This window comes from Eptesicus fuscus, chromosome 16 (genome assembly GCF_027574615.1).
Source record: "Eptesicus fuscus isolate TK198812 chromosome 16, DD_ASM_mEF_20220401, whole genome shotgun sequence".
NCBI classification, from domain to species: domain Eukaryota; kingdom Metazoa; phylum Chordata; class Mammalia; order Chiroptera; family Vespertilionidae; genus Eptesicus; species Eptesicus fuscus.
Window position 1 is genome coordinate 66,944,580 of NC_072488.1, and position 12,114 is coordinate 66,956,693.

The 12,114-nt window shown below is 51.7% G+C and overlaps 1 protein-coding gene across 4 annotated transcripts in view; it reads left to right on the forward strand.

Moving 5' to 3' along the window:
* The window catches only part of IL1R2 (interleukin 1 receptor type 2), a 30,603-nt gene extending 19,519 nt beyond the window's left edge, over positions 1 to 11,084 (forward strand). For 3 of the 4 annotated variants that reach the window (XM_054728124.1, XM_054728125.1, XM_008153408.3), the window contains exons 4-9: positions 1,460 to 1,640; positions 4,345 to 4,519; positions 6,322 to 6,384; positions 7,477 to 7,612; positions 8,859 to 9,001; positions 10,880 to 11,084. In XM_054728124.1, the coding sequence (XP_054584099.1) occupies positions 1,460 to 1,640; positions 4,345 to 4,519; positions 6,322 to 6,384; positions 7,477 to 7,612; positions 8,859 to 9,001; positions 10,880 to 11,028 (847 nt within the window). In that variant the 3' untranslated portion in view covers positions 11,029 to 11,084. The remainder of the gene's footprint in view (positions 1 to 1,459; positions 1,641 to 4,344; positions 4,520 to 6,321; positions 6,385 to 7,476; positions 7,613 to 8,858; positions 9,002 to 10,879) is intronic. The other variant, XM_054728123.1, reaches the window with a different exon arrangement.
* The last annotated feature ends 1,030 nt before the right edge of the window (positions 11,085 to 12,114 follow it).

Genomic DNA, 12,114 nt, shown 5'->3' on the forward strand with positions numbered 1-12,114 from the left:
ATGACGCTCTGAGTCTCAGGGTTTCAAACAACAGGGCGAGGTTGTCACCCTGGCAGCAAGCCAGGATGGCTGGGCACATGCTTGGGGACCCAGACTGAACGTGGGTCCCTGCACCAAGACAAAGCATGCTCTGAGGGGCTCCCTGCGGAAGTGACTACAGTCAAGTAGCTGCCCCTCTCACAGTGGGGCCAGGATGTGCAACCCCACTGTGTGTGCAGGATGAGAGGATGGATGGGTGTAGAGAACAACACTAATGACTCCCACCCTTTTGTTGTGGGGACATCGTACGCCATGGAGAGCAAGAGTAGTGATGGCATGACGCCCACCCCTCTTTCTGTTGGGCACTTTCATGGAGTATCTTGCTCCAGGGGAGTCACCTCATCAATAATGTGAACAGGTTTGTGGCTCTCAGCATGTCTAGTGAGCGTGCTTCCAGAGATATCATCCTCATTCAAGGGTTTCCTCAGGGCCCTGCTGGGTCTCGGCCTTGGTTTGACCTCTTAGCTATCTGGCCTTAGGAAATTGCTTCATTTCTGTATATGTAGTTTTCCCCACCTAAACATGAGATACTGATCATTTCTAACTCTTGGTGCTGGAGCGTGAGTGCAGGATGCGTGCAGCCCCAGCCAGGCCCGCAGCCCTCCTCGCCGCCGGGGTGCCGCTGGGAGGCGCGGGCTGCCCTGGAGGGTGGTCCTCGCACATGTCTCCTTGATGTGCATTTTTTCAAGGCAATAGTTAACTTTTTGTATTTCTTTGTGCATAAAATGTTTGTTCAACTCTTAGGTTCTTAGGCAGCTGGAAACGTAGTGAGATAATGATAAAACTTAGTTGTAGTTCATATCCTTCGTCCTCTGCCATCTCCTCCACGTTTCTAGACATGAGTTGCCGGTACCGTTTCCCAGTTCTAGGGTGTTGATAGAATTATGATATTGAGATTACAGTTAGCCCAATAACAACAACAAACTAAAATCCAAACAAACAAACTCACTGAGTTAGTTTCCCCCAGGCAGCATCACACATCTCTAGATTTTATGCTAAGTTCTCAGCAGTTTTCTGAAATTAGACCCCAGCTAACAGTGATTCCCCGAGAAGTGAAGGACTTTTCTTTATATGGAGACGGTGGCTCTCAGGAGCACTTCCTGTGTTAGGATCTGTTCCCTGACCCAGGAGGCAGGCGCATTTGCTCAAGGAGCCCAGAACCTGGCGGGCGTAGGCCCTTGGTGGTGTTGCAATCAGGCTGGTGAAGGGCCTTCTGGGAAAAGTTCAGAATATAGTGTCATTTCGAATAACATTAATGATGTGGTGCTTGCTTTGTCCTCCAAGGACTCAAAAAGATCAGGGACCGAAGCATCACCATACTAATCAAAAATGCAGAGTTTAATGGGATGGGGAAATTGTTCTTAATTTCATTTAGATTTACGTTTATTTTGCTTTGCCATTTATTCCCCTTTTAAATCAGAAATGCCTCTTACTGTGACCAGATGGCCCTGGACCTCAGGGTGCTGGAGAACACGGAAGCTTCGCTGCCTGCTGTCTCCTACCCGCAGGTGCTCACCATCGCGGCCTCGGGCTCCTTAGTTTGCCCTGAACTGAGTGAATTCGCCCAGAACAAAACTGACATGAAGATTCAGTGGTACAAGGTACATCTCCAACAAGTGGTGTTGAGTTAATATGTATTTCACTGCCACAGGAAATATATAAATGCCGTTCTGAAGATAACACATTCACTGCTATATTTCTGTTTATTAACCAGTTAATTATAAAGGACCATGGTCAATATGCTCTATGGATCTTACGTGGCTCATTCTCAGAATGATGATTTGAGAATATGAAATGAATCCCGTGTAAATAACAGCTGAAAAAGACAGCTTTCCACTCTATTTGTCTGTTAAAATTCAGAAAAACAATTGTTGGTTAATTTAATAACCTTTGCACAACTTTTGGTTAAAGGAGTAAGTACAAACACACTTTCTTCTCTTGCCTGGCCGAGTAAATATTACCGTCAGCTCACAGTAGGTGGGCCAGGCGTGGGCAAACACAGCCGCAGGCCACACGGAGCCGTGGCCTGGTTCTGCGAGCGAGGCTAGTTCTCACGTTTTTAAATGGCTGAAAAATGTAAAAGAATCGCACTCTTTTATGACATGTGAATACAGGATCCCAGCTCCTGTGCATAGTCACGCTGTCCCGGGCCAGGCCACCTTTCCCATGGCGGCGGGAGAGCTGGGTGTGGTCCAAGGCCATGAGCACTGTGGGCCTAACACATAGAAACATTACTGATACAGACCGTAGGCTGATATTAGAAAGTACAGTTACTTGTTTAATTGTGGACAGAAAATAGCCCTTTAATCAAGAATTAGATCCATTTAAAAAATGTATATGGAAATGAGACAAGGATATATTACACGATGTACTAACATGTTTACTAAACCACTGCTTATAAGAAGATACTGGAAACAAGAAAATGCTCACCATTAGGGACTGGTTAAACTGATTTCATCTCATAGGAACAGTGGACTATCATAAGTATTTACAAAACACAGAAGAAAAAATACAATACTGCTGTAGTTTAAAGGCTTTAAATGACATGTTATATTTCCTAGTTATGTAAAAATATGGTTTAATATATTTAAGAATATGGAGGAATATACATTGAAATAACAAACGATGTTTTGAGGATAAAGGATTCACTTTCCCTTTTTTATAAGCCAGTGTTACGTTACGTTTTTATGTTGTACTATTTGCTAATTGCAAAGGCAGTAAAGGCATTTCCAGAGGGTAAGAGAAAAAGAAGTCAGGGGCTTTCATTTATGAAATACACTTGTTACTCCTCAATCTATATTCAAATCTATATAAACCTATATTTCTAGTATAATCTCAATCAACATTATCTATAATTTTGTCATAGTTATAAAAATGTGCCTTTTTAGAAAAGAAATGGGTTAGCCAGTTGACTGGTTTTACAGCTTTAAGATATATGTATGTTATATCAAAGAATGCTGCAGACTTAAATGATGTTCCGGAAGTAGGAACAAGTAGCCAGCCCCTATGAATCGGCAGCACAATTAGGGACTGGATTCTTTCTTGGTTTGGGAGAGGCAACAGGAGAGGGAAGAGGCCGTGCCTGTGGAGGGCGCTGGCGTTCCCCACTCTGGGTTAAGCCCTGTTTGTTTCCATTTGGCTGTATGTAGCCTTGGCCGAATGATTTCACCCGACACCTGCCCCCTCTGCGAAGCCGCCAGGAGCCGCCTGAGGCACTCACGTGGGGCTTGACAGACGCATGGAGCCCGATAGCCGATGGAGGGGATGTCCCCGGGGTGCTCAGTGGTCCTCGTGCCCTTCCTAAATGCTGCCCATTCCTGAGCACGTGCTGGGCACAGTTCTGTTCCAAACTCGCTGCCAGGCAACCACAAAGCAGAAACTATTACTTTCTCTACTTTACAGATTAGAGAACAGAGATACACAAATATAAGAACTTGCCCAAGGCCACACAGCAGAGATGGTGAAGCCAAAATCCTCAGCCAGGAGCTCCACACTGTGCTGGCAGGCGGCCCTGTGGTCGGGGCCGTGGGAGAACTGCTGCTGGCCCCCCCGGAACAACAATCTCTCCTTTCAATTGAACAGACCGAGAAGAACAAACTCTTCCAGTTATGTCTGTGTTCCCATTCGGAGTAAGAAGCTGACATGACTCATGTGACCAAGCGCGGTTTCAAGCGCCCTGGCTTGGCACGTGTGCCCCGAGAACAACCAGTTCTCACCGGGTGTTCCCAAGTCCCGTTCGGCTGCCTCCGTGGTGCTGGTGGCCTTGCTCCTCTGCAGAAGCCACACTATCGTTTGTCCCTATGAAAGGTGTGGCCTCGATTCTCACATTTAGTTTTTCTTTCCATTTTTTCCACCTCTCTGCTGACTCCTAAAATTGAATTAATTTTTAAAGTAATTACAGCAACACCATCTCTCCTGAACACTGCTTTCCCAGTCGCCATGCCCACAGAGCAGGACTCTTTCCCGGGGCCCCGAGGCCCATGGGCAGCTGTCAGGCCAGACCTACATTTGTATTTTAAATGGTTTGCTCTGTCAAAGAAGAGTTTCTTCCCCACCCCCTCGCAGTGCTGGAGCAAACGTGCCTTAAGCATGGTGTTTAAACAAATTCAGCAATTTTGTTTTCTATGTTAACAAATTTCCTCTCCCAAAAATAGGGAAAATATGTCCAAAGTACAATATTTGCAAATTAAATAACAAGGCAAGTCTTGGGTTGCAAATTCAACACTGATGGGTAATACGGATCCATTCATAGCTGCTGAGGTGACGTTAGTACAGAGTGTAACTTCTGAAAACATTTTCCCTAAGGATTCTGTCCACTTGGATCAAGACAGCGAGAGGTTTATAAGTGTGAGAGGAACGACGCGCTTACTCATCCGCGATGTGTCCGTGGAGGACGCGGGCCGCTACAGCTGCGTCATGGCCTTTGTCCACGGGGGCACGTGGTACAACGTCACCAGGAATATCCAGCTCCGCGTCAACAGTGAGTGCTGGCCCTCGAGGCACCCTCTGCCCCGGCTCCATCACAAGCCTGCAAAGAGCACACTGAGGCCCGCCTAGGTTTCCTTGAATGTCTTTGGTGTGAAAGGAAAACACACACGTCAACTCTCTTAAAACATCAGGCTAAGGGAGGTGTGAGACACCCTGAGAGGGAGAAAGCAGGCTGTTATTTTGAGGAAGGTGAGTCCCTGGGCTCCAAGTCTGTGGGGCCAAGCAGTGGTTCCGGGAAGGCGGCCACACTCTGTGTAGGACTGTGTGTAGGGCTGTCGCTACTGGGGCTTATTATGGGGTGTTTCTCTGGAAGGCGAGGCGATGGCGCCCAGTGGAGCTGCGCCCGGTGTTCCCCGAGGCAGGTCTCGCTGCCCTTGAAGCAGGATCTGGAACAGTGAGTGTCCAGTGGCTTAAATGAGCTCTGCTGGGGGGTGCTGTGAACAGGACTGACCAGTGTTCACTGTGCCTTCAGCAGTGAGCCAACCCCCAGGCTGACATCGGGATGGTGCGGGTTAAACGGTGTGCAAGTCCTGGGGAGGGGGCTGCGGCCTTTCACTTTATACACCGAACAGCTGCACAGCTGGGGTCTTTTAAGGGCATTCCAGAGCTTTGGGACTGTATTAAGGTTAGATAATTGGCCTATGAGGGGGAACGATTAACTTTTTTCAACAGAATCTAGAGATTCAGTTTCACTGTCTCCCATGAAAGCAAATGCCGGTGAGGGTGCCTTCATCTCAACTCCGTTAGGGGCGGGGAGGGGATGGGGTGGGGGTAGGGCGGGGAACGACACAGCCAGGCCCTGCTCAGGGCCTCGCCTGCTCATGGTGCTGCGCAGGGACACCAGGGGGCGCCAGCCCCATGTCAGCCTGCTGGACGGTCTCCGGGCTCTGCGGGGAGGGCCGCAGCCGCATCCCCTGGGCTCGGTTAGGCAGGCGAAACCTCCGCCCATCCCAGGCCTGTGGACTGGAAGCAGCGGCGGGGGGCAGAGCAATGTGTTAACGGACCCTGCCCCGGAGCTGCTGTGCCACCTCAAGCTAGACCCCCTGGTGCCTCCGGGCTCCGGGCTCCGTCTGCCCCCTCCGCCCGCCCCGTGGTGTGTGTGTGTGTGTGTGTGTGTGTGTGTGTGTGTGTGTGTGTTAGGGGGGGCGGGGGACAGCGTGGTGGCGGTCCTGGTGGCGGGAGGAGCGCGCACTCGGACCCACCCACGCTGCCTGGCGCCCCGGGTCGGGCTTCAGAGCTCCCGTGGGAGCAGCCGGATGGAGGGCGGGGTGGCCGGGCGGCGTCGCCCACCCGAGCCGCTCTTCTCGCCCGTCCAGGTGGCCAGTGTGTCCGGGCTGCCGGGAGACCTGCCTCTTGGGGAGCTGGGCTCTGCCTCCCAGGAGACCCCCTGGCCCCGCAGGCTTCTCTCCCCCATCAGCCCCGCGGCCGCGCCAGCTCACCCTCCACGGCAGCTCACCCGCGGGCCCGGCCTCTCCTCCCCCCGGACGAGCCGCAGGGTTCTGGGGGCGCTGGCTGGGGGCAGGACGCAGTGGAGGGAGACACTTTGGGGCAAATTGACCCGGGCAGACCTATCCCGGGGACAGAGTGCACGTTACCAGTGAGGATTTATTCAGAGAAAGGGTCCCCTCAGGAAGCGGGAGGGTAGCGGCTCACTGTGGGCCACGGGAGGGCCGGTGAGCGGATGCGCCGTGGCCGAGGCAGGCTGCGCCGCGCTGGGAGAGCGGGCCAGCTGGTGGCGATGGCCCGGCCCGCTGGAGCGGAGCCCCTAACTGACCTCCTCTGCCTCCGTCTCAGGAAAGCAAGAGGAGACGGTGCCCGTGATGCTCTCCCCGCACCAGACCATCTCGGCTTCCCTGGGTAAGGCCTGAGGGGGGCCCGCTGCCTGCGCCTGCGCCTGCGCCTGGTGTGCCGTGTGCCTGGGGGGCGGGGCGGGGGCCGGCGCCCAGGATGAGAGGCTGAAGTAACGTGTGCGGTTAGAAATGGGAGACAGGTGCACTGTGCCCCATGAAAACCCCACCTAAGAGGATCTAAACCGAAAGCCTGGGGCATTCGGGCGGCAGTTGTAGGTGGGGGTGGGGGGGACTCCCTCACGGAGCAGGACCTGCCCTGGAAGCCAGTCAGCCACCCGCCGGCTGCCGCTCACACCCCTTGAGGCTCCATCTGTACCGTGTGCTTCTGTACAGCCGTTTGTAGGTTGTGCTCACTATGAAACTCTGGCTGCAGAGCCCCCCCCCCCCCAGCTTCTTGTGCAGGTTGAGCTTATGTTTGGCCTGGTAACGGGGGGCCTGGGAGAGCTCGTGGGCCCGCCAGGGCTGAGCTCCCCGCCCTCCGGGGAGGGCTGAGGGCCCCGAGGCAGGACGCAGGGCTGCGGGCTGAGGAGTGTCTGGGCCCCGGGAGGAGGAGGGAGAAAGGCTGCGCTGGGGCCTGGGGTGGCCTAGCGCCCACGAGGGAAACCAGACGGGACGGGTTTGTCCATCCCCGTCTCTCTTTGGTCACTTAAAACCCAACTGGCAGGAGCCGCAGGGCAGCGACGGCCTGGCCAGCCGCACGGGGTGGCAGGCTGGGGAAGGCTGCGCCTCCTGCACACGGAGCCCCAGGGGAGGAGGGAGGGAGACAGCGAGGCAGGGGAAAGGGCGTGTCCGCCTGGATGGGGCCGTGGGTGGGCTGGGAGCGCAGGCGGCTGGCAGGAGCCCGGGGCCTTGGGAAGCACCTGCCTCTGGGCGTCTCTGCTCGGAGGCCCGGTGGGAGGGACTGGAGACACTCGGTGCGTGCCCGCCGGTGCCCGCCGTGAAGGTGAAGGGAATCTTCCGGGGAACTGTTTCCTTCTAAGAAGGGAGTTGGCTGGTGTTTGAGGAGACGGGAGGGTCCCGCTCAGGTCTGCGGGTGCGCGAGGAGCTGGGCTCACCCAGGTCCAGCTGCTTCTCACGTGTCTCTGTCCGCCGTCCACAGGCTCGCGGCTGACGGTGCCCTGCAAGGTGTTTCTGGGAGGCGGCGCGCACTCGACCACCCTGCTGTGGTGGATGGCCAACACCACCGGCATCGACAACGCCTACCGGGCTGGCCGTGTGCGCGAGGGGCCACGCCTGTGAGTGGGTAGAGGGTTTGCCAGCCCAGGGCGTCTTCGGGCAGAGCTTCGAGAGACCTCCATCAGCTTCACTCATTTTTAAAGAGGCATTGCCATATCCAACCTCCCCATAGGACACACATGCTATATTCAAAAGAATTTTGCTAGTATGAACTGCTGGATTTTTAGAATTTTAAAAATTGAGTTTGCTCAGAATTACCATCTGTTTTTGAGAAGCAAACTTTCTATATAAGCTCTGAGTTGCAGCCAACTGCTTGTCACTGAGGTTGTGTTTTCTAGCTGTTTAATAAATGCTTGTTTCTTGATCTTTGCAATTAAAAATACTTGCAGTTAATATATTTCTATTCCCCATTCTGCAACCTGAGTGTCAAACATTTTCATGAAACCTTAAAATATTCTGAAACTTAGCCACAGCATCCGAGAGCCCTGTGTCCCAGGGCCCCATGGCTGCCGCGGTCTAAGGGAGGCTAACATTCAAAGTAAGAAAGAGTGCTGTTCTCAGAAGCAGTCACCTCGAAAAGGGTTTTCTCCCTTTGAAAGTAGAACAATCAGACCTTGTAACTAGGAAGCTCTATGTGAGGGAGGGAGACCATGCGATGTTCCCATTATCAAGTACAGACTTGAAGAACTCCAGGGCCTGAAGCAGCCTGAACTCCCATTGCCCGATGGTGGAAAGACCTATCAAAAAGGTCTTTCTGGTGCAACTGAGCGGATAAAAATGATGTGTGGTTAGCACAGTTGTTTGCAAATCCTCGTTGTGAAACTCACATTGCACTCAGAGCTCCCAGCATGAGAGCTGGCAGTGGGGATGAGAGGAGGGGACGCTGTTGAAAACTGGGTTTCTGGAAACTCCCTGCCTTTCCATATGCAAATGATTTGTTGGTGATACAGTCACGTTTCCCAGAAGGAGACATTTCTGGCTCCACTCCTCGCTCCTTGCTCACTGAGGGCCGTAAAAGATGGACTTCCCATTGTCCAAAGCAAGCTGGCTCCCCTGGGCCCTCCTGGTAACAAGTGTCCCTATCCCAGTGACCAGCACCTCCACAACGTCAGTGTCACTGCTACCTTCAGAAGCCGCCTAGGAACCCTCCCAAAGCCTAACAAACACAACGGCCAGTGCGCCCAACTTTCTCAGCCTTAAATCAGGGCAGGCACCGGGGCCCTCCTCGTTGGGAATGTTTGGCTGTCTGTGTGTGGGACCAGCCTGACCTGACCGCCCCGTCTAAGCACGTGCTTCCTCACGCAGGGAATACTCAGAAAACAACGAGAACTACATTGAAGTGCCCCTGATTTTTGATCCAGTCATCAGAGAGGATTTGACCACAGATTTTAAATGTGTCGTTCGCAACACACTGAGTTTTCAGATGCTGCATACCACAGTCAAAGAAGGTACGTGTTTCAGGGGCCCGGATGGGAAGCGTGTGGAATGTTCTCTGGGTGCTGGACAAGACTGCCAGTTCTCCAGAATCACTTAGCAAGTCCCTCGTGCTTCCTGTTAGTTGAGCAAATCTCTAATATTAGAATAAGGGTAGGGAGTTTCCAGGAATTAGAACAAATCTCTAATATTTTATGGGTTTTTTTTGTGTTTTTTTTTTGGTAGGGTGGAGGCTGGCTTTTGGATATTATATTCAATAAAAATTTAAATAGCAAGCAGATTTTTGGAAAAGAGACTAAATGGTTCTGTGATAAACCCTAGGAAAACCTGTGTCCTCTTGTGGGTCTGCCTGGCTCATCAGGGCCGCTGTCCCTGGTGACCTAGTGAGAAGAGGGTTCACTCTTTATCCCCAAGTTGGGAAACCTTACCCCCAAGAACCAGGACTGGTAGATCCCAGGGCTCAAGGCAGCTGTAGGGTTAACGTCACCAGTGAACAGGAAATAGAGTGAGAGGCAAATCAACCCAGTGCCCACATAAGGACATTTTAACAGAAGAGAGAAAACCCCCACGTTATCATTCTGACCAATTGCCTTCTTAGTTTAGCTGAGCAGGAAGGAGACAGGCCCGGCGGTCTGTCGGCAGCCCCGGAAGATGGCGAGGGACCAGCCAGAGTTGGCCCCAGCTGTGAGGTCACCATCACGCCTCTGGGCACGTGCGGGGACACAGCCCCTCCAGGCCCTGCCTTGGGGCAGTGCAGACAGACTGGTCATGGGAAAGGTGAGGGCTGGGCCAGGTCTCAGGGCTGAGAAGACAACTGTACACAACCTTTCTCCAGAAGGAAAGCCACCAGCACGCTCATTGAGCCGCTCGTTGAAAATACAGGTCCCTGGGCTCCACCCAGGGCCCAGGGCAGGGCTGAGGGTTGCACCTGCGCAGGCTCCTTCATACTAAAGTGTATGCAAAGGCTGAAGTTCAGCTTGTTTCCAGGAGGGGCTGGGGCTGTTTAAACTTGGAAATGGAGGTTCCACAGAGAGTGGAGTCCACTGCTAGGGCTCAGATTCGTGACCCAAAGGCACCTGTGGTTGTCTGGCCTGATGGTGGGACCCTCTAAACATTTCGGTAACGTGAGCGTGTCCTCTTGCTGAGCTGGCCATGACTGACCTCAGAGGACACACAAGGTGCCTGCAAATGGCCGCTCAGAAAATGAAGCATCACTCACTTAAAGCCCTGTCAGATTTTAGGGCGTAAGAATCGCCTGGAGAAAATAGTCTGAAACTGTTGGATCCGGGCTGCCTAGACAGACTATGATAGACAGCAGCTTCCACACGTAGAATTCTGGCCTCTTCGTTAGTGTGTGACAGCACTCATGTTCTCGTGCCTCCTCGTTAACTTTTTCTTCACAGTCTCTTCCTATGTTTTCATAACACACAGAAGCCAAGGAGTAGGACATAAAACAGCTGCATCCAAGCAATAATCTCCACACCTAACCTTCTGTTTTCACAGTTTGTTTTCTTTCATTTGCGACTATTGAATCCTTATGACATCCATGCTCATTGGGAAAGGGCAGAGCTAACCCCGGCTTCTTCGTGGTTGCGAGCTGAGGCCTACCCACGTGACAGCTTGCTGTGCACTACCCAGTGGGGAAGCCGAGGCAGACCCTCCCTTCTGCCCCCATCTCTCGGATGAAGTGCTGCTCCCCTTGGCTTGTTTCCATGACGCCACAGAGGTCCTCCTCCAGCGCCCCTGGTCCTGGCGCCAGGACACACATTCTGAAACTCAATGCACATTCATGAGGACGACCAACCTGCAGTGGCTCTCTGCCCCCAAACGCGCATGCACTGTCCTATCTGGTGAGAGAACGTTTGACCCTGACCTGACCTTTCTTCCCGCAGCTGCCACATTCTCCTGGGGGATTGCGCTGGCCCCCCTTTCGCTGGTCTTCTTGGTTTTGGGGGGAATATGGATGCGCAGATGGCATAGACACAGGACTGGGAAAGCATACGGCCTGACGACATTGAAGACTGGTCATCAAGATGTTTAATCCTATTCAAGTAAAATAAAGGAAATAAAAGGATTCACACACAAATGAAAGTCTTACTTATGCAAGTGGCTCTGTCTGTGTGAAGGACCTTGCTCTGTTCCTTATCTGTGTGTTTACAGTGGGCTGTGGGAAAGGACCACGTATTCATGTAAAGTTTATTACATTAAACAAGGGCAGGAGCAAGTGGGTCAGGTGAGTCCCCTGTCATGCGTGACCTATTTAAATGAGTGAGGTACTCTTAGACCTGAAAAGAATTAAAAATGTCAAAATGGGTTTGAAATTCATTTAGTCATCATTCAACAAAATATATGAAGAGTCTCTTTTGGCTCTGCTCTCTGGGAGATGTCACACATACAAAGAGAGTTAAGCTGCGTTTGCCTCTTTGGGAAGATAGAATTTCATTTCAAGACTGGGAAGGATAGTTTAAAAGTGCTAAAACACAAATTGGTAAATTCTTTCAAAAGGATGATCCAAAAAGGAGCAATTAAAATAAAGTAGACTTGTCAGAAAAATACATCTTAGAACACGTTATTGAAATAGACCCAACCTCAAACCGAGTTCTAAAAATAAAGAGAAAGGAAGGGATATTGAGGTAATTGCATACATAGTGGAAAAAAATAATCAGAGCTTCTTATATGCCAAAACATTTCCAATTCGATTACTTTATCTTTAAAAAAATCCTCACCCAAGAAAAGGTTCCTATTGGTGTGTGTGTGTGTGAGAGTGAGTGTGTGTGAGAGTGAGAGAGAGAGAGAGAGAGAGAGAGAGAGAGGCATCAATGTGTGAAAAAGAGAAACATTGATGGGTTGCCTCCTGTACATGCCCCCATCAGGGATCGAACCTGCAACTTTTTGGTGTACAGGATGGCACTCCAACCAACTGAGCCACCGGTCCCGGGCCAATTAGATTATTTTTAAAAATCAAATTGAAAAAAAAAAATCAAATTGCAGGGAAATTAGCATGACTTACTCCTTCACCGGTTCCAGTCTTTGTTCCAAGGTGACCTTCCCGGAGGTCCTCCTAAATGGACCTCTGTATCCCCTCCTGCCCCCCCTCTGCTTTACGTCATAGCTCTCAACCACCCCA